This window comes from Pseudorca crassidens, chromosome 1 (assembly GCF_039906515.1).
Source record: "Pseudorca crassidens isolate mPseCra1 chromosome 1, mPseCra1.hap1, whole genome shotgun sequence".
Taxonomy (NCBI): domain Eukaryota; kingdom Metazoa; phylum Chordata; class Mammalia; order Artiodactyla; family Delphinidae; genus Pseudorca; species Pseudorca crassidens.
Genome location: NC_090296.1, coordinates 191,882,013 through 191,905,286, shown reverse-complemented (window position 1 = coordinate 191,905,286; position 23,274 = coordinate 191,882,013). Strand labels below are relative to the sequence as shown.

Genomic DNA, 23,274 nt, shown 5'->3' with positions numbered 1-23,274 from the left:
TTTTTTTTAATTGATGTATAGTTGATTTACAAGGTTGTGTTAATTTCTGCTGTACAGCAGTGGTTCAGTCATATATATATATATATACACACACATACGTATATATATTCTTCATATTCTTTTCGATTATGGTTTATTACAGGATATTGAATATAGTTCCCTGTGTTATACAGTAGTAGGGCCTTGTTGCTTATCTATTTTGTATATAGGAGCTTGTATCTGCTAATGCCTAATTTATTAATTTATTATTAAACTCCTAATTTATCCTCCCCCCCCCCTTTCCCCTTTGGTAACCATAAGTCTGTTCTCTATGTCTGTGAGTCTGTTTCTGTTTTGTAGATAAATTCATTTGTGCCATGTTTTGGATTCCACATATAAGTGATATCATCTGGTATCTGTCTTTTTCTGATTTACTTCACTGAGTATGATAATCTCTAGGTCCATCCATCTAGGTTGCTGCAAATGGCATTATTTCATTCTTTTTTTTTTTGCGGTACGGGGACCTCTCACTGTTGTGGCCTCTCCTGTTGCGGAGCACAGGCTCCAGATGCGCAGGCTCAGCAGCCATGGCTCACGGGCGCAGCCACTCCGCGGCATGTGGGATCCTCCCGGACCGGGGCACGAACCCGTGTCCCCTGCATCGGCAGGCGGACTCTCAACCACTGTGCCACCAGGGAAGCCCTATTTCATTCATTTTTATGGCTGAGTAATATTGCATTGTATATGTTGTGTAACACATCTCCTTTATCCATTCATCTGTCGAGGGACACTTAGGTTGCTTCAAAGTCTTGGTTATTGTGAATAGTGCTGCTATGAACATTAGGGTGCGTGTATCTTTTTGAATTAGAGTTTTCTCCAGATATATGCCCAGGAGTAGATCTTAATGCACATTTAGGTCTGTGGCCGTGTATAGGGGCTTCCTTTTATCTGCAAGATGAGATTAATAAATAGTTAATAGTGTTCCACCTCGTCATAAGATCACTCCCCTGGTTGTTATTTAGTGGGAATAATTTTATTTGTTGTTGAATGGATAATATAAGTATTTCTATAAAAATGATACTCCAGTGAGACATTTCTGTGACTTCCACTCAGTTTTGCTGTGAACCTAAAACTACTCTAAAAGATAAAGTCCATTTCTAAAAAAATGAACTAGATATAGAACCACTGAACAAGAGGACTGTTCATGCTGTACTGTCATATGAATAAAGCAAATTGCAAACGTTTTAAAACTATGATACCCCAGTGGTCTGTAATAAGTTCTTAACTACAGTGACATGTTTTCACATCCTAGCACACCAAAAGAAGTAGCTACGTAATCTCTTCCAAGGACTACAATTGCAGAACGTAAACTAGGCTTCCCGTTTTAGAAGCAATTCAAGTGGTAGAACCTAGGACGTTGATTATAGGCGAACTCCTTTCTTGTGTTCATTCACAAATCCTTTAGCTTCTTCCAAACCTCAGCTGCTTTTGCCTTCTCAGCAAACAGTTAAGAGAAAGCAGAAACCTTGTAATCCCAGTTGTTAGTAAATGTTGCGCTGCCATAAGATTACATAGATCATCACTGCAACGCTACAAAGCCACCTTCCCACTTGCCCTGTTTGAGAGGATTTCTGCTACGCGCATGTTAATTCATTTATAACTTCTCATACCACCTGGGGACAAGGAAGACCCCAGTTCAGTAAGAAAACAAATGCGTGTTTGTACATACTGCAAACGTGCATTAAGATAACAATGGTAAGATTGGAAGGAATCAACTAAGTATGTTTTGTAATGCCATATCCTTGATTTTCTTGATGTTGATTTTCTCTCTCTTTTGGCAGTTTTCTCCTGTAGTATGAAGTAACCAGGTTCAGTTTCTGTAGCACTTTTTTTCTCTACAAGGTTTTTGGGTTTTATTTTTTTTTCTTTCCACAAATGGTTTCATCAATTGGCTTTTTTATTTTTAAGGCATTTTATTTACTTATTTATTGTTGGCTGCGTTGGGTCTTCGTTGTTGCGCGCGGGCTTTCTCTAGTTGTGGTGAGCGGGGGCTACTCTTCGTTGCGGTGCGCAGGCTTCTCACTGCGGTGGCTTCTCTTGTTGTGGAGCATGTGCTCTAGGCGCACGGGCTTCAGTAGTTGTGGCTTGCGGGCTGTAGAGCACAGGCTCAGTAGTTGTGGCACACGGGCTTAGTTGCTCCGCAGCACGTGGGATCTTCCCGGACCAGGGATCGAACCTGTGTCCCCTGCATTGGCAGGCGGATTCTTAACCACTGCACCACCAGGGTAGCCCCTCTACAAGGTTTTGAGAGATTTATTTGGTGCAGACCTTATATAGCACCAAGGTCTAGGATTCTTTAGGGGTTCCGTACGGTCATCTAGTCAAGAAATGGATTAAGTAAGTGATACAGCCCGAGCCCTTGGACTATTTAATCAGTAGAAATTGAGGAGAGGCCAGCCGAAAAATTCAGGCAAGGTTTTATTGGGGAGGCTGCAGCACGAGGGAGCAGAAACAAGTAATCGGTGCCCTTGCTCACTCCCCGAGGAGGGGTGAACTGGTTCCTTAAATGGGATAACAACAGGGGCAGGTCTCTGGGCCGGGCAGGGCACGTCGCTTCGGTGGTCTGCCCACCCCCTTGCTGGTGCTGTGTGCAGGGACCATGCACAGGACCCTGCTTTTGTTCCCGGCCCCTAAGAAGTGGCGGTTGGTTTGTGGCCTTTTGTATGTTATTGTTCATAATTGCCCCAACTGTGCATGCGTGCAGTTACTTTTTATTCCTTTATAGTTTCTTTCTATTCTGTTGCTCAAGGAGACATTTGTCCAGGTGCAGTCATTCTGCTAAAGGGTCCTGGCTCCCAGCCTATCTCATCAGTATGTGAAAAAAGGGTGAGAAAATGATCGACTAAGTGAAATTTGCAGTATTGAAAAGGTTGCTTTCGCATCATAAGATCGCCAGCAAGTTACCAAGGTGGAAGTTCTCGAACCGAAAGAAGTTCTAGTCAGTGTAGTGGCCCCAGTTGGAGAAGAGCTTGGGATGTTGAGTTATTAGCCCCCGAGAAGGATGTCTCATCCCTCCACTTAGTTTCATACCCTTTTCCCCTCCAGCTCTCCTCCCTGTGCCCTGTCCTGGGACCCTTGGACACTGTGACCGAGTGCTCTCGAGCATAGTGACTGGAACAACGTAATGGCACTAGCTTGTGTTCGTAATTATACTGAGATATATGTCGTTATCATCCCCCATTTACAGATGAGGAGACCAAGACCTGGAAACCATAAGTAACTTGCCCAAGGCCATGTGGCTAGAGCTTGGTAGAGCCGAGGGTCAAACCTAGAGTGTGCATGGCCTAGAACGCTAGAGCTGCACGCTGGGCAGTTCCCATGGGGCTAGCTTGGACGCCGCCTCCCCTCACTCTCAGGTCGCCCCCAGCCAGCCTTGACCTCCCCAGTGGTCTCTCCACTGAGCCAGCGGGTCTCCAGTGGTTCTTTAAACGTGAGCCTCCCTGCTCACCGGTTCCTTGTCCCACGCCCCTCTCCCAAATCACCAGGAAGGCTTTCAGAACTGAGGCTGCTCACAGTGTATGACAAGTAGCGCCCCTAAGCGGCTAGTGAGCTTAGGCCGCTGGCCGCCGTTTACTCCCTTCATACCTTAGCAAAGGGGGTTTCTTGGAGCAGAATGCACGGATCGTTCTAGAATATATGTGGAATCAGCATCCCTTCACTGATGTCCACCATGGTCCACCACCATCGGGTTATTACAGAAATCTCTTAACTAGATGCTCGGTCTCCAGTCTTGCCAATCCCTGAGTCCATCCTTCGTCCAAAACCAGGTGTTTCTACGCATAAATTGGATTTCCAGCAAGTTACCAAGGTGGAAGAGCGATAAAGATAAAGAACAATGAAGGATAAAGAACGATCCTTTTAGGTCACTTAGAAAGCCATATCTGATCTGGCCCCTGTGGGCCTCTCGAGCCTTGTCTTTCCCTGGGCTTTGTACCCCTCACACTCCCCCTCCAGCTCTCAGAAGCTATTTCCTATTTCCGTTTCTCCAGGAAGCAGGGCTTTCTCTTGCCTCTGGGCCTTTGCATGTGCTGTTCTGTAAGTGCCCCCTTGGTGGCTCCACCACATGCCCCCCGGGCATAGCACTTACCTGTCTACTCCCTTCCCTTCACCACTGTAGTTGTGCGCAGTTGCTCGTGATCCTAGGTGTGGGGTAACAGTTCAATACACATCTCTTGCATGAATAAATGAAAAGTATTCATTCCAGTGTAATTTTTACCGTTAATTTGGAGTCCATTTCCCACATCCGTTTTCTGGTTTTGCCAATACTACTAACTCAACTTCAGCCATCTTTTCAAATGTTTACTTTTAATTTTTTCTTCTTCTGACCTTCTCCACTGTGTGGGTCCTCCCTTTTAAAGGTATTTTTGACTACTTTTCAGTAACGTCTTCATGATTACTAGCACAGCAACCCTGAGCTCTACACATCCGTGTTCACCAGGACCATTGAAGAATTTTGCTGCAAATCTTAGCACCTGCAGGGTCTTTCTGTAGCAGCCCGAGCCTTGCTTAGGCTGTGTTTACCAGCAGCGCTGGGCAGGATAAAAGAGCATTGTGTTTATTTAAAGGGATAGAAATTTTCTCTCAATTATTTGTTCGTGTGAGCCGGGAGGAGCCAGGGGGAAAGCAGTTTGTTATGGGCAGTGGTTTTGAGGAAGGTAAGAAATCATGTAAAGTGAAAAAAGGACCTCTAAGAAGAGAACATTCCCGGTTAAAATGATTTATAGTTTGGATGTAGATCGAGATTTTCTTAGCCTATCTCACTTTCTGCTACCTATCGCGGTTATAGCAGAATCACTGTTGGAGTTGCCCAATTAATAGCCACTGTTCTTTGTTGCTCTGTCCTTCTTCCAGAGGTCACCCTGAAGGTCCACATCAGTGATGCCAGCACCCATCAGCCCGTCCCCGATGCCCTCATTGAGATTTTCACCAACCAGGTCTCCATCGCCTCTGGCACCTCGGGGACAGATGGCATCGCCTTCCTCAAATTCCAGTATAAGCTGGGCAGTCAGCTGATTGTCACCGCCACAAAGCACGCCTACGTGCCAAACTCTGCCCCGTGGAAGCCCATCCGGTTACCCGGTAAGGTGGTCTTAACCTTTCTGTAAAACAGGGCTTACAGTCAGGCTAGGGATGGAGTCAGACATAGAAACAATTTTGCAAGTGTTAAGGGTTAAGTCAGACAATCAGGAAAATACTTGTTCATTCACTGCCTTAGCTTTTGGGGCCCCTTATGTGCAGGAAAAGGTGGGATCCCGGTATGAAGCTGGTTGTACGTTACTATCCATTTAATGGAACTCGTTTCCCCAGCGTTCCGCTCTGTACCTTACTGATCGTGACCAGCTGATGGGATTGGGGCGGTGCCCTGAAGTGGGGCTTTCTCGTCTTGCTTCAGGGTCTGAGACCAAGGCTGGCCAAAAGGTGGGGAATGATGGCGAGACTGTCTTTCTCTTTCCCACCTGTCTCACCTGCTCAGGAAGAACACTGCTGTGTGTTTCTTCCCCTCTCAACACTCTACTCCACTTCTGGCGTGTCTGATCACCAAACATGGGCGTTTTGCCACACATCCAGCAATTTGCGGATTCTGTGACACCAGCTGGGTACTTACTAGATTACCAGTTTATTACAAAGGCTATTAAAGGAACAGCTGAATGGAAGAGACGCGTAGGGCAAGGTCTGTGGGAAGGGGTGTGGAGCTTCCATCCCCTCCAGGTGCACCACCCTCCCAGCACGTCCAAGTGTTCGCCAACCAAGAGGCTCACCAAACCCCATCCTTTTGGTTTTTTATGGAACCTTCATTATGTAGGCATGACTGATTAAATCATTGGCCACTAGTGATTTATTCAACCTCCAGCCCTCTCTCCTTTCCTCCCTGGAGCTTGGGGAGGGGGGCGGGTGAGACCGAAAGTTCCAACCCTCTAATCACATGGTTGTTTCCCCTGGCAACCAGCCCCCATCCTTGGGTTATCTAGGGGCCTTCCAAAAATTACTATATTAACTGAAACTCCCATGGTAAGTGGCTTCTTATAAATAACAAAATATACCTTTATTGCCCTTATCACTTAGGAAATTCCAAGGGTTTTAGGAGCTGTGAGGCAGGAATGAGACCAAGAGCAAATATATATTACTTATTATAAATCACAACAGCACATTACCATTCACCGCTGCAAAGCAGCCGGTCTACCACAAGGGGCTAGGATGGTCCCTGACATGGGTTCAGCTGGGGATGGAGTAGGTGGGAATCAGCAGACAGTGCCGCTTCAGTCCCCTCACCTCAGGCTCCATCTAGTGCCAGCACCACATTACCTGCCGGCACTATTGCTCTGAGGCTAGCGAGGGTGGGCGGGTGGGAAGAGCATGGGCTTTGGACCTGGGTTCTGGCTCTGGGTCTGTGCTTGAGCCCCTCCAGCTTTGATGCCAGTCTCTGCAAAAGGGAGCTGATACCACGTAGTAGAGTGGTTCTGAGTAAAAAGGGGTTCATGCAGGTGCACTAGCTTACAGTACCTACAACATAGTAGGGGCTTGATAAACGTGTAGCATCTGACACAGTGCCTGGCAAAATGCCAACGTTAGTGCTCACCTGTGTGCCACTGGACACGCCCCATCAGGGTCTCTGCTGCCCCTGGGGCACATGGGAGCTAAGCGTGACTGTGCCCGTCTTTTCCAGCCCCAGCATCTACCCTCAGCCACAAAATTCTCTTTAAGTTCAGTTTACACTTATTGAGTGGCTACCGTGTGCCAGGCAGTGCCCTGGTCACTGAGGATACAGGTCTAAAGACGCAGAACTCGCCCCTAGGGACTTCATCAATTAGTTATGAAGTCAGCCACAGAACCCGATGCCTCCTGATGGGATCAATGCTCTGATAGATGTAGGTGCCTACGGGGATGCTGGGGACCAGTTCACTGGCCTAGGTGAGCAAATGAAGGAAGGCTTCCTGGAGAGGCTGAGAGGGGAGCTGAGTCTTGAGGATGAGTAGATATTAGCATCAGAAGGTGCTTGTATAATGATCCAGATTCCGGGACTCAGCCATGCAGACTGGGCAGGTGGACCCAGGAATCTGCGTTTTCACAAGCAACTCCTACCCGCCCCCCCAGGGTGTTTATGGATAAAAATGTTCACTATAGTTTGGGACCACTGCTTTGAGAGCTATGGAAAGTGGATTTGAAATAGGTACAACTGAGGAAATCCTTTAGCAAAACGTTAGAGAAAAGGAGATAAACCTGAGAAATATTTAGCAGGTAAAATCCAGAAAGCCTTGGAGAATGGGTGGGAGAGATGTGAGGGAAGGGACGAGTGAGAATAAATGGAAGTTGAGTCTCGGGTTTCTGGTTGCTGATGGAGTGGATGGGATAACAGACGGGCGGTGGGCTTGGGAGACCTGCCACCGTGTGGTTCCCTCGAGTTGACTTGATCGATTAATGCCGTCGGCTGAAAGAAGCCTCTTCCTCCCTCCCGTGTGCTCCCCTCTCTCCAGGCTTGGGCTCAGGCAAAGGTGGGTGGAAGTGGGAGTGGAGGTGGGGAGATGGGGAGAAAGGGGTGCGTGTCGGGATTGTAGGTGGTGATGAATTTAGCATGGATTGGATTGGAGCTGCCTCTGAGACGCCAAGTGTGTTCGGGCTTTAGTTTGAAAAGAGTTTGGGGCTTAAGAGGTTTGGAGGTGGAGGTGGAGTTTGGGGTCATCAGCAGCTTTTAAGGGAGACTCAGAACAGTGATCTCACCCAGAGAGTGGAGGGGAGTGGGCCTGGGGCAGAACCCTGGGAAGGCCAGCACGATAAGAAAGGTGGTCCTTGTTAGGTTCTTGCTAAAGAAAATGTTAGAAATGACCTCCCCCATTTTTCATACTGAGAAATCACTGGAAACAACCCTGGGGGAAGTCTAAATGGTATCCAGACACCTCAACTCCACCTTTGCTGAGGGCGGGGGGCGGGCAGCAGCACAAAATACCACTGATTCTCACCATCACAGGAGTTACGTTCTGCAGAGTCACCGTGAACACTGAGTTCGTGAATCCTGAGCCATTGCTCCCGGGTGAAGTGCAGGGTTAGGTTCCTTAGAGCCTCTGGTCACGTTTTCATCCACTGATCAGTACATCTCCTTGTTTGATGTGTGTTTCTATTGCAAGATACCTGGCTCAGCATATATTGTTCGTTCATTAACCTTGAACTCATGGCCGACAGCACCGTAACTCATGGCTAAGGGAAGCTTGTCTAACGTGTAATAAGGCACATCCCAGCCTCCTGCAGTTAGAAACACTGGACAGCACTTTGGGCCAGCACTCAGGGGCTGTTTGAAACAGGGAAATCACCAACAAAAAGCACAAGAATGCAAACACTTGGCACTAAATTGATTGCAGGAAGGATGCTTACGGTGTGAGAGCTGAAACGAGAAGGCAGAGCGTCTGTCGCCTTGGTCGACCTCAGCTGGGAGGAGACTCAGACTTTTGGCCCCTCTGTACGTACACGTAGAAAGCATCACAAGTATTGACTTGGGGTTACAAATACCCTTTAGCAAGTAGGCACATTTGCAAATCCTGAACCGACAAATAAGGACGGACTGTACTTTAATTACATTTGTTTTGACTTTGTTAACATGATCATTTGAGAAAAAGGCAACCATTTTCATAATATCCATTCTTCTTAAATGAGTAAATAATGGTAAAAAAATGTAGTTTCATTCTAAGAGTTTTGGACTAGGCTTGAAGATGCCTGGGTTCTAGGCCTGCCCGCCCCCAGCTCTGCCCACACATGGGGGCCCATCACAGCTTTCTGAGCCCAAATGTCTAGTTTCTAAAACCAAATCAGTTAGACCGAATAATTTTCAAGGACCCTCCCATGTCTTTCTTTTTCTCTGCTTGTCCCGTCAGCATAACAAGATCCTCTTAACTAGAATCTAACGGACAACGTGAGCAAAACTTAGACTGGTCTGATGTGAAAAACAGAGTATACTGTTGTTTTCACGTCTATTGTCGAAGGTGCGCTTTTGGTATTCCAGGTAATTGAGCGAGGAGGAGAGAAGAATTGGGAGCCTCTTCTAAAATATTTTTAAAATTTGAAACTAAAAAATAATTTCTTTACTACATGTCCGCACGTGGTTTTGTTTGCGTACGCGTTCTTATGAGATTTGGGAATAGATTTCTTTTCTCAGCCTTGACAGTAGTTCCTGGAGGATGTGGGTTTTTTTTCCCCTTGCATGGAAGGGGCTACATATTGGGCACCAGGGAACCACAGCAAAAGGAGAGTACCCTTTACCTTTGGTAGCAGGTAGGAACAAATTCAGCTATATGAAGTGACATCCATCCACTAAAGACTGTGATTCCACATCTTAATTATTTCTAGCTCTATAGCTCAGGCCTTTTGCAGCAGTTCAGGGCTACTGCAGTGGCCTCTGGCCAGCTCAGTCTGACCCCTTCAAAACGCCCTTCACATTACTGACCATTAGTGTCTTAAAATGTATTTTAAATATATATATAAATATTATAATATAAATATTATAATAAATTATAAATATTAAACATTATAAATTATAAATATTATAATATAAATATTATTTTTATAATATAATAATTTCACATATTTATATATTAGATATATGTATTTATATATGGATGTATATTTATACATCCATATATATATGCAGGCAGACCTCATCTTATTGCACTTTGCAGATGTTGCATTTCTTGCAAATTGGAGGTTTGTGGCAACTCTACACTGAGCAAGTCCATCGGCACCATTTTCCCAAGAGCATTTGCTCATTGAGTGTTTGTGTCACATTTTGGTAATTCTCCCAGTATTTCATTATTATTATATTTGTTATGGCGATCTGTGGTTTTCGTGTTACTTTTGCAAAGAGATTACAACTCACTGAAGGCTCAGATGATGGTTAGCACTTTTTAGCAATAAAGTACTTTTAAATTAAGGTATATCTGTTGTTTTTTAGACATGATGCTATTGCACACTTAATAGGCTGCAGTATAATATAAACGTGACGTCTGTATGCATTGGGAAACCAGAACATTGACGTGCCTTCCTTTATTGCGACATTCGCTTTATTGGGGTGGTCTGGAACTGAACCCGCAACATCTCCGAGGTGTGCCTGTATAGATATCTGTCTAACTACGTTATATGTCTGCCTAAAGGCATCTGAGGTCCTCAGGATCAAGTTTAGACTAACAGAACACAGGGACCTCCCCAGCCGCTTCTCCCTACGTTTCTCACGGTCTGGTCACCCTGGGCAGTTTGTTATTCTCTGAAGGAATCTGGCATTTTACCCGCTCTGTGCTTGTCTGCACTGTTGTTCCTTTACTGTTCTCTCTGCAAGCTTGTCTTCTATCCGTTCATTCCCAGTGTGGTTGTTCTCTGCGCTCAGAAGTGTCCCAGCCTCTCCCAGGTAGAGTCAGATGTTCCTTTCTCTCTACTTATCAAAAAACAAGACAGCAGTCAGCATCTCCTCTCTGATGGGTAATATACCATCTGCCTGCAGGTCTGAGGCGTCTCTGCCACCTCCTGCCCAGGAAGCCCTTGCAGGGGTCTCTACCACCCACGTCTCATCATAGTCATTACAAGAAATCGTCTTTTCTCATATATGAAATAGGGTTTGCGGAAGAGTTTGCTGGAGCAGATGTCTGATGTTTGGAAGCACCAAATGCTATAGGCAAGAAGCGTTTCAAAGCATCCTGTAATGGTCACACACATCTCGAGAGATCAATCACAGGTGATTCCAGCTCAGAGTCCCCCAAGCCAGACAACACACAGGTTTTCAGGACCAAGGAAATGCCTTCAGGCTCTGTGTGAGCTCTTGAAGGGAGCAGTGTGGTCCAGGTCTCTACCTAGAGAGGCGGGGAGGGCAAAGCCATGGTCTGGAGGTGAGCTGTTCCCTACCAGCACCAGCAATCCGGTTCTTCTTTCCTGGCCAGTAGGTGCCCTGTGCCCTTGGGTGAAGGGATCTCTGTTTAAGAAGGTTAAGTTTCCCTGGGACGTGGTTCTGCAGGAATTACCCAAGTCAGGCTTCCTCCCTTCAGTCCTGGCTCACACACAGGACCTGATCCCCCCTCCCGCAACTTGGTATAGATTTTTCTTCCAACTTTAGACCCCCAAGGTGAATTCTTTTTTTTTTCTTGCTTGATTGATTTATTTTTGAGATATAATGCATATCACCGTCCGATTCACCATTTTAAAGTGTATAATTCACAAGGTTGTGCAACCATCACCACTGTCTACTTCCAGAATTATTTTCTTCACCTCCAAAAAAGCCCTCACGCCCGTTAGGATTGACTCGCTGTTTCCCATCCCCCCAGCCCCCAGCAACAGCTAATCCCTCTGTCGCTATGCATTTGCCTGTTCCACATATTGCAGATGAATGGAATCCTCCAGCGTGTTGGCCTTTTGTGTCTGGCATCTTTCACTTAGCATGGTGTTTTCCGGGTCTGTCCATGTTGCAGCATGAATCAGCACTTTATTCCTTTTTATGGGTGAACAATATTCCGTTGTGTGGATAGACCACGTTTCGTTTATCTGCCCGTCAGATGATGGCTATTGGGTTGTCTCCACTTTCTGGCTAGTATGACTGATGCTGCTGTGAACATTCATGTGCAGGTTTTTGCATGAACATATATGCTCAGTTCTCCTGGTTATATGCCTGGGAGTGGAATTGCCGGGTCACATGGTGACTCTGTGTTTAGTATTTGAAGGAACTGCCGAATTGTTTTCACAGCACCAAGGTACGTCCTTATCTTTGTCTTGGCACTTGCCACGTTCTGTTTGTCCTACAGCTATGGGTTGTGCATCCAAGTCTCCTTCTAACGTAGAACCCTTGAGGACACAGACTGCCCCCAACATTGATCTGTTCCGCACGTCTAGCTCTGGGCCTTGTACATGTTGGCAGCTAAATAAATGGAATAAATGTGTAGGGAGAAGTGTCATGTCCAAGGCCAGCCGCTCACTGGTCGCCCCAACATTGTCCAGAGCCGGCTGTGCCAAGTAATTGATATTCTTAGCATTTGATGTTTCTGGTTCCTAATATTATCCTTGAAAGTTACTTTACCTCTCTAGGCCTCCCTTTCCTCCTCTTTAAACTTAGAGACTTAGGCTGGATGGAGTCCAAGAAGCCTCTGAATTTGAGTCCACGAAGCATAGCAGTCGAGGTCAGACTCCAGAGTTCAAATCCTGGCTCCAGTATTTACCAGCTGCGGCGTCTTGGACAAGTTAATTCCTTCTCCATAAATCTGTTCCCTTACCTGTCAAATGGGCATGTTAATAATACCTATTTCATAAAGCTGTTTTGAGAGTTAAATAAATTACCAAAATTAAAGCACCTAGAATAATGTCTGACATGTTAGTGAGGGTTCAGTAATGTTAGTGATGATTGTTATTCCATAATATGTTGATTTGTTTTTTTCTTAAAATTCATGATCTCCCCAGAAACACGTAGGCTTTGTGAATTTTTTAGTTGGAAGTCCAGGTACTTAAACAAGAATTTTAAAACATAGCACAAGTTCTGTCATCTTATTAGTTCCCAGAGTAGGGAAGAAAGTTGTTGTTTTTTTTTTTTATGATGAGGCACACAGTAATCTAAGCACATATTTTTAAAGTAACCCAGTGTGTTACATCCATGCAGGGTGTACATTGTAACTTTTAATAGATTCCTAATGGGAGGAGGTTCAGATACTTTACTAACAGCTTCTAACGAATAAAAAATACATAGTTGACTATTGTAGGGCAAGCAGTTGTTCTAGGAGAGATTGCAGGACTCTTTGGGCGTTTTGAAAGCCTTTTGCTAATAACACTTAAAGGAAAAACGGTTTCTTTTCTCTCTGTTTACAGCACTTCTGACACCCGACGGGTGGGTTTTTTCTCAAGCCAACCAGTTCTCCAGCTCTCTGGACACCGACTGGGCGACCTGCAATTCAATTCAGTTCTGACAGTAACTTTCCAGAGTTAGCTCAGAAGCCACAGGTTAAGGGTTCAGTCCCACAAGACCAAGTACCACTTCAGACACAAGCCCCGGGTTGTCACCTGACCAACCAGCTATAAATCAGAGGTTCTCATGAGCCCCTCCCTGGGTTCATTTACTATCGTGGCTCACAGAACTCAGGGAGACAGTTACATTCACGGGTTTATTGCAAAGGATATTATAAAGGATGCAGATACACAGCCACATGAAGAGGTACAATAGGGGGAGATCCAGAAGGGTCCAAAAGGAGCTTCTGTCCCCGTGGCGTTGGGGTGTACCATCCTCCCAGCACACATACTTGTTCACCAGCTTGAAGTTCCCCAGAGCCCGTACCTTGGGGACTTTCATGGTAGCTTCATCAGTCATGGCAGGCATGATCGATCATGAGCTGTCCACCGCCTCTGTCCTCTCTGGAGGATGGCAGGTGGGACTGAACGTTCCAAGGTTCTCATCATGGCTTGACCTTTTCGGTGAGCAGCCCGCCTCCAGGAGCCCACCCGGAGTCTCCTCAACAGAACAAAAGATACTCTGATCACTCAGGAAATTACAAGGGATTTAAGAGGCAGGAACCAGAGGCAGAGACCAAATATGTATTTATTATTACGCCACCCTGCGAAAACTCAATATTGCCGACTGAGTGGAAATCAGAGAATCCAAGGAAGGCAGAGTGCTTAAAAAACTGGAGTGGGCATCTTGATTTAAATGTTCGAATTCCCTCATATCCATCCTTGTTTCTGCAGTGTTTTCTTCGCTGAGCCTGGGCCTGCTTCCAGAACGATCTGCTACTCTGATGGTGTATGAAGATGTTGTCCAAATAGTCTCAGGATTCCAAGGTATGTTTGATAGTTAAAAAGAGACGTGAAGGTAACTCTGGGGCCAACTCTGAAAATCTCGTGAGGGATGACTCTCGTCAGGTAGTGATGGCCGTGAATGTGTCCACAGCTGGAAGTAACAATGCCTGCGGTCCCTACGGGTGCACGACACATTGGCATTTTGGTAAAATGTCTCTTGGCTGTGGCCTTTTTTCTTCTCGGCCCAGCCTTTAAGTGCATGAGAGGGAAGAAGGGGCTCTACCCTCTGTTCACACCACATCTCTCTCTTCTCCGAAGGCGAGAATATTCATCCTGGGGTCAGAGTCCGGACCCTGTCTGCGCCTCACTGATCATTGGGCGGGGTCTCTCTGAAAAGGTTCATAAGCATTTGAGAGTATAGAGTTTCAGGTTTTTTGGGTTTTTTTCTTTGGCCACGCCGCATGGCTTGCGGGGTCTTAGTTCCCCGAACAGGGAATCCCCCTTAGTTGCTCCCTGCAGTGGAAGCACGGATTCCTAACCACTGGACCCCCAGGGAATTCCCTAGAGTTTCAGTTTTGCAAGACAAAATGGTTCTAGAGATCTGCTGCACAACAATGTCAATACACTTCACACTAGTGCACTGTACACTTAAAACTGGTTAAGATGGTAAATTTAATGTTATGTGTTTTTTACAATAAAAAAAAAAACTCTTCCCTTACCAAAAAAAAAAGAAAAAACAAAAGGTTCCTAGGTGTTCGAGTGTGGCCTTTTTCTCTCCCTTGTCCCTCGTTTGTTTGTTTTTTTGTTTTGTTTTGTTTTGTTTTTTTCCGGTACGCGAGCCTCTCACCGCTGCGGCCTCTCCCGTTGCGGAGCACAGGCTCCGGACGCGCAGGCCCAGCGGTCATGGCTCACGGGCCCAGCTGCTCCGCGGCATGTGGGATCTTCCCAGACCGGGGCACGAACCTGTGTCCTCTGCATCGGCAGGCGGACTCTCAACCACTGCGCCACCAGGGAAGCCCCAGTATTCCTTTCTTTTAATACCATTTTACACCAGTCATTCTCTACCTGACCACATCCAGGTGCCATTTGCAAACAAGGTGACCTGATTTATTCCTTTTTTTATCGAGTAGCTGTGGGAACGTACAAGGAGGTTCACGTGCTGTTCTTAGAAGACGTATGTAAAGAGAAATAAGTAGAAACGTCTGGGAGCGTACGTGAACTCGAGTTAGGAGAGAAAAGAGGAACAGAGACACAGATTTTCATGTCATCTGCGTAGTGAAAGTCCTAAGTTAGCAACTATTTTTTCTCCTCCTAAGAGAGAGCAGAGCTAGGACCGAATCCTCATCACCCTTTCACGTTGGAACCACACTGGGGCCTACTGGCCTCGGTACCTCCAAGCTCTCTTTAGTTAGCTTTGCTATTGTCGTTTCACAACTGAAAGACAGTGGAAGAAAGTGAAAGATAATTTTTCTCCTCCAGTCTTACTGAGATATAGTTGACATATACCTTTAATGACTTGAGATGTGTATATATTCCACAATGGTCACAACTGTAAGTCTACTTAACATCCTTCACCACACAGAGTTTTTTCTTGTGGTGAGAACTTTTAAGATCTACTCCCTTAGCAGCTGGCAGATATACACTACAGAATCGTTAACTGTAGTCACCATGCGGTACGTCACATCCCCAGGACTTACTCATTTTATAACTGGGAGTTTGTGCCCTTTGACCACCTTTATCTGCTCTCGTCACCTCCCGCCTCTGGTGACCACCAGTCTGTTCTGTTTCTGTGAGTTTGTTTGTTTGTTTTTAAGATTCCACTTATAGGTTGTTTGTTTGTTTTTAAGATTCCACTTATAGGTGACATCCTACAGGATTTGTCTTTTTCTGTCTGATTTATTTCACTAAGCGTGATAGCCTCCAGGTCCATCCATGTTGTCCCAAATGGCAGGATTTCCTTCTTTTTTATGGCTGAAGACAGTAAGTCCCCTACATACGAACGGGTTCCGTTCCGAGAGCACGTTCGTAAGTCCAATTTGTTCTTAAGTCCAACAGAGTTAGCCTCGGTACCCAACTAACACAACTGGCTATATAGTACTGTACTGTAATAAGTTTAGAATACTTTTCACACAAATAATACATAAAAAAACACAAAAAATAAAGAAAACATTTAAAATTTTACCGTACAGTACCTTGAAAAGCACAGTAGTACAGCACAACAGCCGGCATGCAGGGGCTGGCATCGAGTGAGCCGGCAAGAAGAGTTACTGACTGGAGGAGGGAGAGGAGGTGGGCGACGGTAGAGCTGAAGGATCCTCAGCAACAGGAGACGGAGGGCAGGCGGCAATTTCACTCATGCCTGACGTTGATGGAACGCACATTCGCATCTTTGAAAAGTTTGCAACTTGAAGGTGTAGGGGACTTACTGTAACATTCCATTGCATATATATACATATACGTGTGTGTGTGTGTGTGTGTGTGTGTGTGTGTGTGTGTGTGTGTACACACATTTCCTGTATCTCTTCATCCATCAGTGGAAACTTCAGTTGTTTCCGTGTCTTGGCTTTTGTGAATAATGCTCCTGTCTTTGCCTGAATAAGTAACTTCTGACCCTGGGTGACCTCAGCCGCTCATGGCCACACCAGAACAAGTGGCTGGAGGAAACCTCACAGCTGCATCCACTGGTTACACAGACCTCAAGGTGGGCATCAGCCCTGCAGGACCGAGGCCACTTCCTAATTACTTGTTTTCTGACTCTCCGAGATGGCTGTTTCGTGCCCTGTCACTCCCACACTGCCGTTTTCTCCCGCTCTGTAGCGGGTGAGCGTTCAAGCCCGTGTATCCCCCAGAAATGCTCCCCTGAGCGTCCTGTGCTCCAGCCGCTGCCCTGCTTCTCTGCTGTCCTTTGGGAAGGACTTTGCTCCCTCATCTCTGCTTTCTCGCCTCTCCTTGCCTCTTCAGCACACTCCGGTCCGGGCTCCTCCCTCAGCGCTTCATCAGAGTGTCTTATGGCCCCCGTGCGACCAGACCTAAGGTCACCTCTCTTCCTCTCCCGGGATGTCCGCACAACATTCAACACAGACAGCTGGTCACTCTGTCTTGAGACTTTCTTCCTTTCGCTTCTGTATCATGCCTTGCCTTTCTTTCCAGCTGTCGGTTACTTCTTCTCTGGACGCTCCCATGACTGTCCTGGGCCTCTGTTTCTTCTTCCCAATGCTCTCCCTAGAGGAGCTCACAGACCCATGGCTTTCATGCACCCTGGGCACTGATTACTCCCAATTTCCCCCTAGAGGGAGGCCCTTATTTGACGTCTTGACTTGGGCGTCTGCCAGGCATCTCAGTCTCAGCAGAGACGCACAGAACTCTTGATGTTTTTTACCTTCCATCTCAGTGAATGGTGTAAACGCACACCTACGCTTCCAGCCAAGACTCTAGGAATCATCCTTGATTCTTCTCCTCACATCCGGTTCTCCTGCAGACCCTCTTCTCTCCATAGGTGTTGCTGCCTCCTGAATCCAAGACACCACCATTTCCCCCAGAGAACTGCGGTGGGTTTCTCACTGGTTGCCCTGTGCCCACTCTTGCCAACCTGTAATCTAATCTTCACAAAGTTACAGCGATCAAGTCGCCTTGCTTCCATTCTTCAGTGGTCTTCCCATTGTACTTGGAATAAAATCCCAATTCCTTACACTCAGGGCTGGACAGCCCCTGGCCCTGAGCCTCTGGTGGCTGCCACCGTTACCTGGAAGGTCGCCACTGATGAGAAGGGGCAGAGATTGTATCTACACACAGAGCATCTTCCCTGCACCCCTTCCTCCTCTGACTTCCCTTTCAGCCCCACAATTCCCTTTGTCGAGCTCTTCTCCTTCACGGCCACCTTTGACGTGCCCGGCACCCTCATGGGTCATCCCTTCCCAGTCCCCCTGCCCAGGAGCGGCACTAACCTTAGGAAGGTGTTTGTGACAAGGACTCAAACTGCAGCCCACAGGGTCCATTGTTATGGCCACGCTTTACCCCATCGTGGTGCCAGGCCTCCTCGCCGCCCCCTGCTCTGCTTCTCCCTGCCGTCTTCCAGCCCCGATGCTGAATTGTCCCCTCCAGTGGCTCCGAGGGGGTTCATGAAGGACCTCGGTGCTCGTGTCGTCTGCCCTCCGTAAGCAGAGTCACCTTCTGAACGTGCAACAGTCCTGATGACCTACATCTCCCATGAGTCACACAGAGTTATGGCCAGCCTGGCCCTTTAGCCCGAGTAATCCCACAGTGGTTATCCCTCGGTCTGCCCACACTTGCCTTCTTTTTTTTTTTTTTAAAGATTTATTGATTGATTGATTTGTTTGTTTGGGTGCACTGGGTCTTAGTTGCGGCAGGCAGGCTCCTTAGTTGCAGCATGCGAACTCCTAGTTGCGGCACGCATGTGGGATCTAGTTCCCTGACCAGGGATCGAACCCAGGCCCCCTGCGTTGGGAGCGTGGAGTCTTAGCCACTGTGCCGCCGGGGAAGTCCCACACCTGCCTTCTTTCTGCTGCCCACATGTTGCACATTTGCACTGCATGGCCCATGCCCTGATTCAGTCCCGGTCTCGGTCTCCACCCGGGCCACTGCAGTGGCCTCCAGCCAGTGTGCTGGTGTCCGCTCGCTGAGCTAGCGTTGGCGCTGGACTTGAGAAGATCAACCAGATGTCCCATCTCTTGTGTCTCCTCCCAACACACCTTGCACTGAGCTGCCCGAGTGATCTTCCTGGAGCAGAACCCTTTGCCCACAGAGTGAAATCCCACCTCCTTACGCAGCATGCCCCGGCCTCCTGACCTGGCCTCAACCTCCCTCCTAAGGGCTCTTCTCCTCCATGTCTTGTGTTCTAGCCTAACTGAATTTCTTTTTCTATTTTCCACCTGAGATGTCCCACCCCATCTTCCCAATCTCTCTTCAAATTCTCCTTGGACATCAAGACCCACTTCAAGGCCACACCCTCCAGGAGGTCTTTTCTGTGTCTTCCCTGGAGACGAGATTCATGCCAGTGTCTTATCCTTCACCTTCGGCTGCCAAGGGACCCCCGACTCAGAGGGGTCACCAGTCCATAGTGTGGCCAGGGGCTGGGACCCAGCTGGAGGAGAATCGCTGGAGCCGTCAGTTCTTCTCTCTCTTCCTTTTACCGGGGTGGGACTGAGAACCCAGAAGAGATGAGACTCTCAGCTGACTGTGTGGTCACGAGATGCAGTGGGTCTGTAATTACACCAGGTCATCTGCAAGCCCAGGTTTGAAGGGAACAGAAAGTATGAGTCAGAAAAGGAGCTAGTTGGTAGCAGGCCAGAGAGAAGCAGACCGCAGACCGGGATTTGTGGAGTCATGTTAATGGTACAGCATTCAGGTGAAATCCACAAACTCCTGCCACATGGTCCCAGAGCTGCCCTGAGCCCAGACCCAGGCTCGTGCCTTCCGCGCACCCCCCACCCCCGGCTCCAGCCTTGGATTCCACACATCCTGTCTCCCTTATGCCCCCTCCTGTCCTTACCAGTAACCAGGAGGATGGATTAAAACAGCCCTCCAGCTGGGGGTTCTGTATCCGATGCCGCCCCTTCTGCCCTATTTGGTAGTAATATCTTACCTCCCGGACTAAAACTGAAAAACCTGAAGAACAAGGAGGGGGTCACGTTCACCTTAGCATCCCCAGGGCCTGGCCCCATGCCCGCCTTCGGATCCGTCCACAATGAGCAATTCACTGAAGGATTGAGTAAATATTTAAAAACTGTCCAAATCCCACCTTTCTTTGCACTTCCTGTATAGATCACTCAAGCTCGGTTTAATTATTTTCTTTGTTGTGCCTGCTAAGAGGACCGTTCACATGTACACACACGCACACAGACATACAGAGTATTTGAGTAACTCTCTCTCTCTGAGGAGCAGGAAGTATGGTCGTGTTAGAAACCCAAGGATGTAAGACATTCATGGCAGCTTTCGTTATGGTAGCTTTTGTTATGGTTAATTTATTCAGTCTAGTGTATCACTTCCCTCCTCTATGTAACCGGAAACTGAGAACCATTTATTTCTCCCTTGCCAAAAATCTCATTTACATTCCAGCTTTTTAAAATTGTCTACATTTTAATTTTTTAACTTACGCCACTTCGTGAATTTAACTATTGCTAGTTGTACTTTTCCTTGTCTCAGTAGAGTTGAGGCACGGCAGGAATAACACTGGGTGAATTTGTTTCACGTTTTCTTACCAGTTGGAAGGAGAGCCACGTGTAGATAATTTTTGGTCTTTGCAGTTCTGTTCCATAAAGCGAATACAGAACTGAATTTCTAAATAATACATCAAATTTTTATTCTCAAACTGGTCAAGTGTAGGTGCATTTATTTTTTTTTAATGGAATCAGAGGAGAAAAACATAAACTCTTGCTGATCAGAACTGTAAGTACTGTCAGCCGTTTGAGTTTTTGTGTGTTGCTTGGATGTTACCGTGTGTCAGATGATCCCCCCAAGGAAATGGGGAGGTAGTGTGATGACAGTTTGACAAAGCCTCACCCGTGTTATGTGCATAGTTTTGGGTGATGCCCCATTGTTTGATTTTACGTGACACCGAAGCAAAAGATTTGAAAGCACAAAGGCCACTGGGTGAGAGAGGTGGAGACAGGAGAGGCGGGGATGTTCTCTATGGGAAGATGTTCAATGCTTCAGGTGAAGTTTTTGTTTTGAAATGTTTACAACCAAATAAACTAGAATAAGCTCATGGTTAATGAGAGTTTTCCTTGAAGAATAAAAGACTACTCACTTGTTTTCCTCTCTCTAGGTATGGTATCTATTTAAATTCTGACCATACACACCCTAAAACTATTCCCATCAGACGAGGTGGGATTATGTGCAGTGCCTTCACACACACACACACACACACACACACACACACACACACACACACACAGTAAATGCATGTTTCCAATGGAACTGGCCTTAGCATTCGATTTCATTTGAAAAGTGAGGAAAGTGATTGCGTTGTCATTGTTGACACTATTTTATATAGAAAGCCTGGAGCAGTCTTATGATAACAGTGTGGTGAAGGGGAAGGACCAACATAGTCATTGATTAACTACGTATAGGGATCTTTCCCAACAGAGGCTGGGTCTAAAAGTATGCTCGTTATCACAGAATGCTTGCAAATTGCTTTTACATTTTTTTTTACATTTTTTTTTATTGAAGTATCGTTGATTTACAATGTTCTATTAGCTTCAGATGTAGGGCATAGTGATTGATATTTTTATATATGATACTGCATTTAAGGTTATTATAAAATATTGGTTATATTCCGTATGTGGTATCTTATATCCTGTACCTTGTTTATTTTATACCTAGTAGTTTATACCTCTTAATCCCCTACCCCTGTCTTGCCCTTCTCCCCAATGGAAACCATGAGTTTGTTCTCTGTATCTACAAGTCTGTTTCTGTTTTGTTTTAGTCATTCATTTGTTTTAGTTTTTATAGTCCACATATAGATGAAAACATACAGTATTTGTCTGTCTCACTTCATTAAGTTTAATACCCTCTCGGTCCATCCATGTTGCTGCAAATGGCATTATTTTGTTCTGTTTAATGGCTGAGTAGTATTCCACTGTGTATTTGTACCACATCTTCTTTATCCATTCCTCTGTTGATGGACACTTAGGTTGCTTCCACATCTTGGCTGCTGTAAATAATGTTGCTATGAACATTGGGGTGCATGTGTCTTTTTGAATTAGTGTTTTCATTCCATTTTCTTCGGATATATACCCGGGAGTAGAATTGCTGGATCATATGATAGTGCAAATGGCTTTTAAACTTTGCAATGAGATCATAGGAGAGTGGAGAGAGAGAACACTTGTCAATTGCTTTATAAGGATCATTTTCTTTGAGAGTTTTTTGTACTCTGCTGAGGAACTGGAAGCTTTCAAGGAGGAGTTTGATGATGATTCCAAAATGTAACCTCACGACGATGAACCATAAGGTAGGAGTCGTTGCTCTACTTCCGGCTCTCTCAGACCTTCACGCTGTCTCGGGAGAAACAGCACGTTGTCGACTCAGAATGTGATGACGGTAAATAAGAAAGTACCGTCAAGATGCCCCAGGCTGCTCGTGGCTGCACTGTCATCAGGCCAGCTGGTACCACCCAAACCAGCAGTGTCCATCCTGCGGGGCCCTGCGCTGCTCTCTTTACGGTCCCCAGGACAGTCCCCTTTCTGTTCCCCAGGCAGTGCTGTCAGACTCTCCCACGCTCTGCACACACCCCCGACCTGCATGCCCTCCTCTTAGCCATGACCTTGACGGTGGGTCCAGGGAACCCAGAGGCCATCGGGGAAGGCTGCTTCTGTGGCCTGCTTTTCTGCATCCCCTTCTAAGGGGACATTGTGACGTGTCTCCCCGTGGCTCCTCTCCCACCAGGAGCCTCTTCACATCACAGTCAATCCCTCGTCTAATCTCCTCCCCTCCCACCTCCCTCTGTTTGCGCCGAATCTTCCATCTTTCTCCTCTGGTTCCTTCTCAGCTCCCAGAATTACGAAGCCCGCCTTTCCAAGGAAACCCATCTCAATCCCTATTCCTCACTTCCTTTCCCACTCAAACTTCGGAGCCGTCTGCCCTCGAGAATTTCCTTTAGGGATTTCTCGTGCCAGCTCCGGTGGCCTCGTCCTCCCTGCATCCCCGAGCTGGGGTCCTTCTTCCTGCACTTCCCCTCCCTCCTTGTCTCCTGTTCACCGCTTCCCCGTCTCCTCCCCGGTTCTCCCTTCCCCGCCTCGCCCACATTCGAAAAGTGGCTTTCAGCTCCAGCCACCTCCTCTGTTTTCTTCCCCGAGGCCACTGTCTTTATTTGCAGCTACGTCATTTCTCACCGAACATCTCACAGGAGCCTGGCTGACGCTCTGACTCTAGGATTTCTCTACCCACAGCCACCCCCAACTCTGCTATCGGCATTTGGTAAAAACGAACACGATTCCTTCACTCCCGTTCCGAGAACCCCCGGAGACTCTCTCCCCTGCAGGTTGCCTCGAGTTTAGACTCCTGAGCGGGGTGCACCAGGCCCTTCACGAGACTCCCCCTCTGTCCGGAGCCCACACAGCCTGCACGGGGCTCACGGGGAGGCCTTGGCCTCTAGCCACGGTCCAGATGTCTGTCACCCCTGGAATTTCTCTCCTGGGTGGTTGACGGTTCTCTGCTGAAGCTTCTCCTGTACTTTTTGGGCGTAACCCTCTATTTTGGCATCAAAACAGTATGATGATTCAGCCATTGCCATGACTACCTTCTCTACCCTGGAGTCCTAGGATGTCAGGACCTTCATCCTCTTCCCCATCATGTATCCTGTGCCCCGGGGCAGAGGAGACTCTGTCCGTGTCCTCTGGGTCATTCTGAGGACGCTCAGAGTATCTTGTGGAATCCTCTCAGTCAGGGGCAGTTTCCCCCCAGGGGCACCTGGCAATGTCACAGCTTGGGAGCCACTCCTGGCATCTAGTGGGTAGATGCCACAATGCATAGGACAGCCCC

The 23,274-nt window shown here is 47.0% G+C and overlaps 1 protein-coding gene across 3 annotated transcripts in view; it reads left to right on the top strand.

Moving 5' to 3' along the window:
* FAM171A1 (family with sequence similarity 171 member A1) overlaps positions 1 to 23,274 on the top strand; it is a 164,266-nt gene that overhangs the window by 99,302 nt on the left and 41,690 nt on the right. For 2 of the 3 annotated variants that reach the window (XM_067703964.1, XM_067703959.1), the window contains exons 2-3: positions 4,891 to 5,118; positions 13,726 to 13,818. In XM_067703964.1, coding sequence (XP_067560065.1) covers positions 4,891 to 5,118; positions 13,726 to 13,818 — 321 coding nt within the window. Of the gene's footprint in view, positions 1 to 2,787; positions 2,866 to 4,890; positions 5,119 to 13,725; positions 13,819 to 23,274 lie in introns of those variants that run through there. The other variant, XM_067703970.1, reaches the window with a different exon arrangement.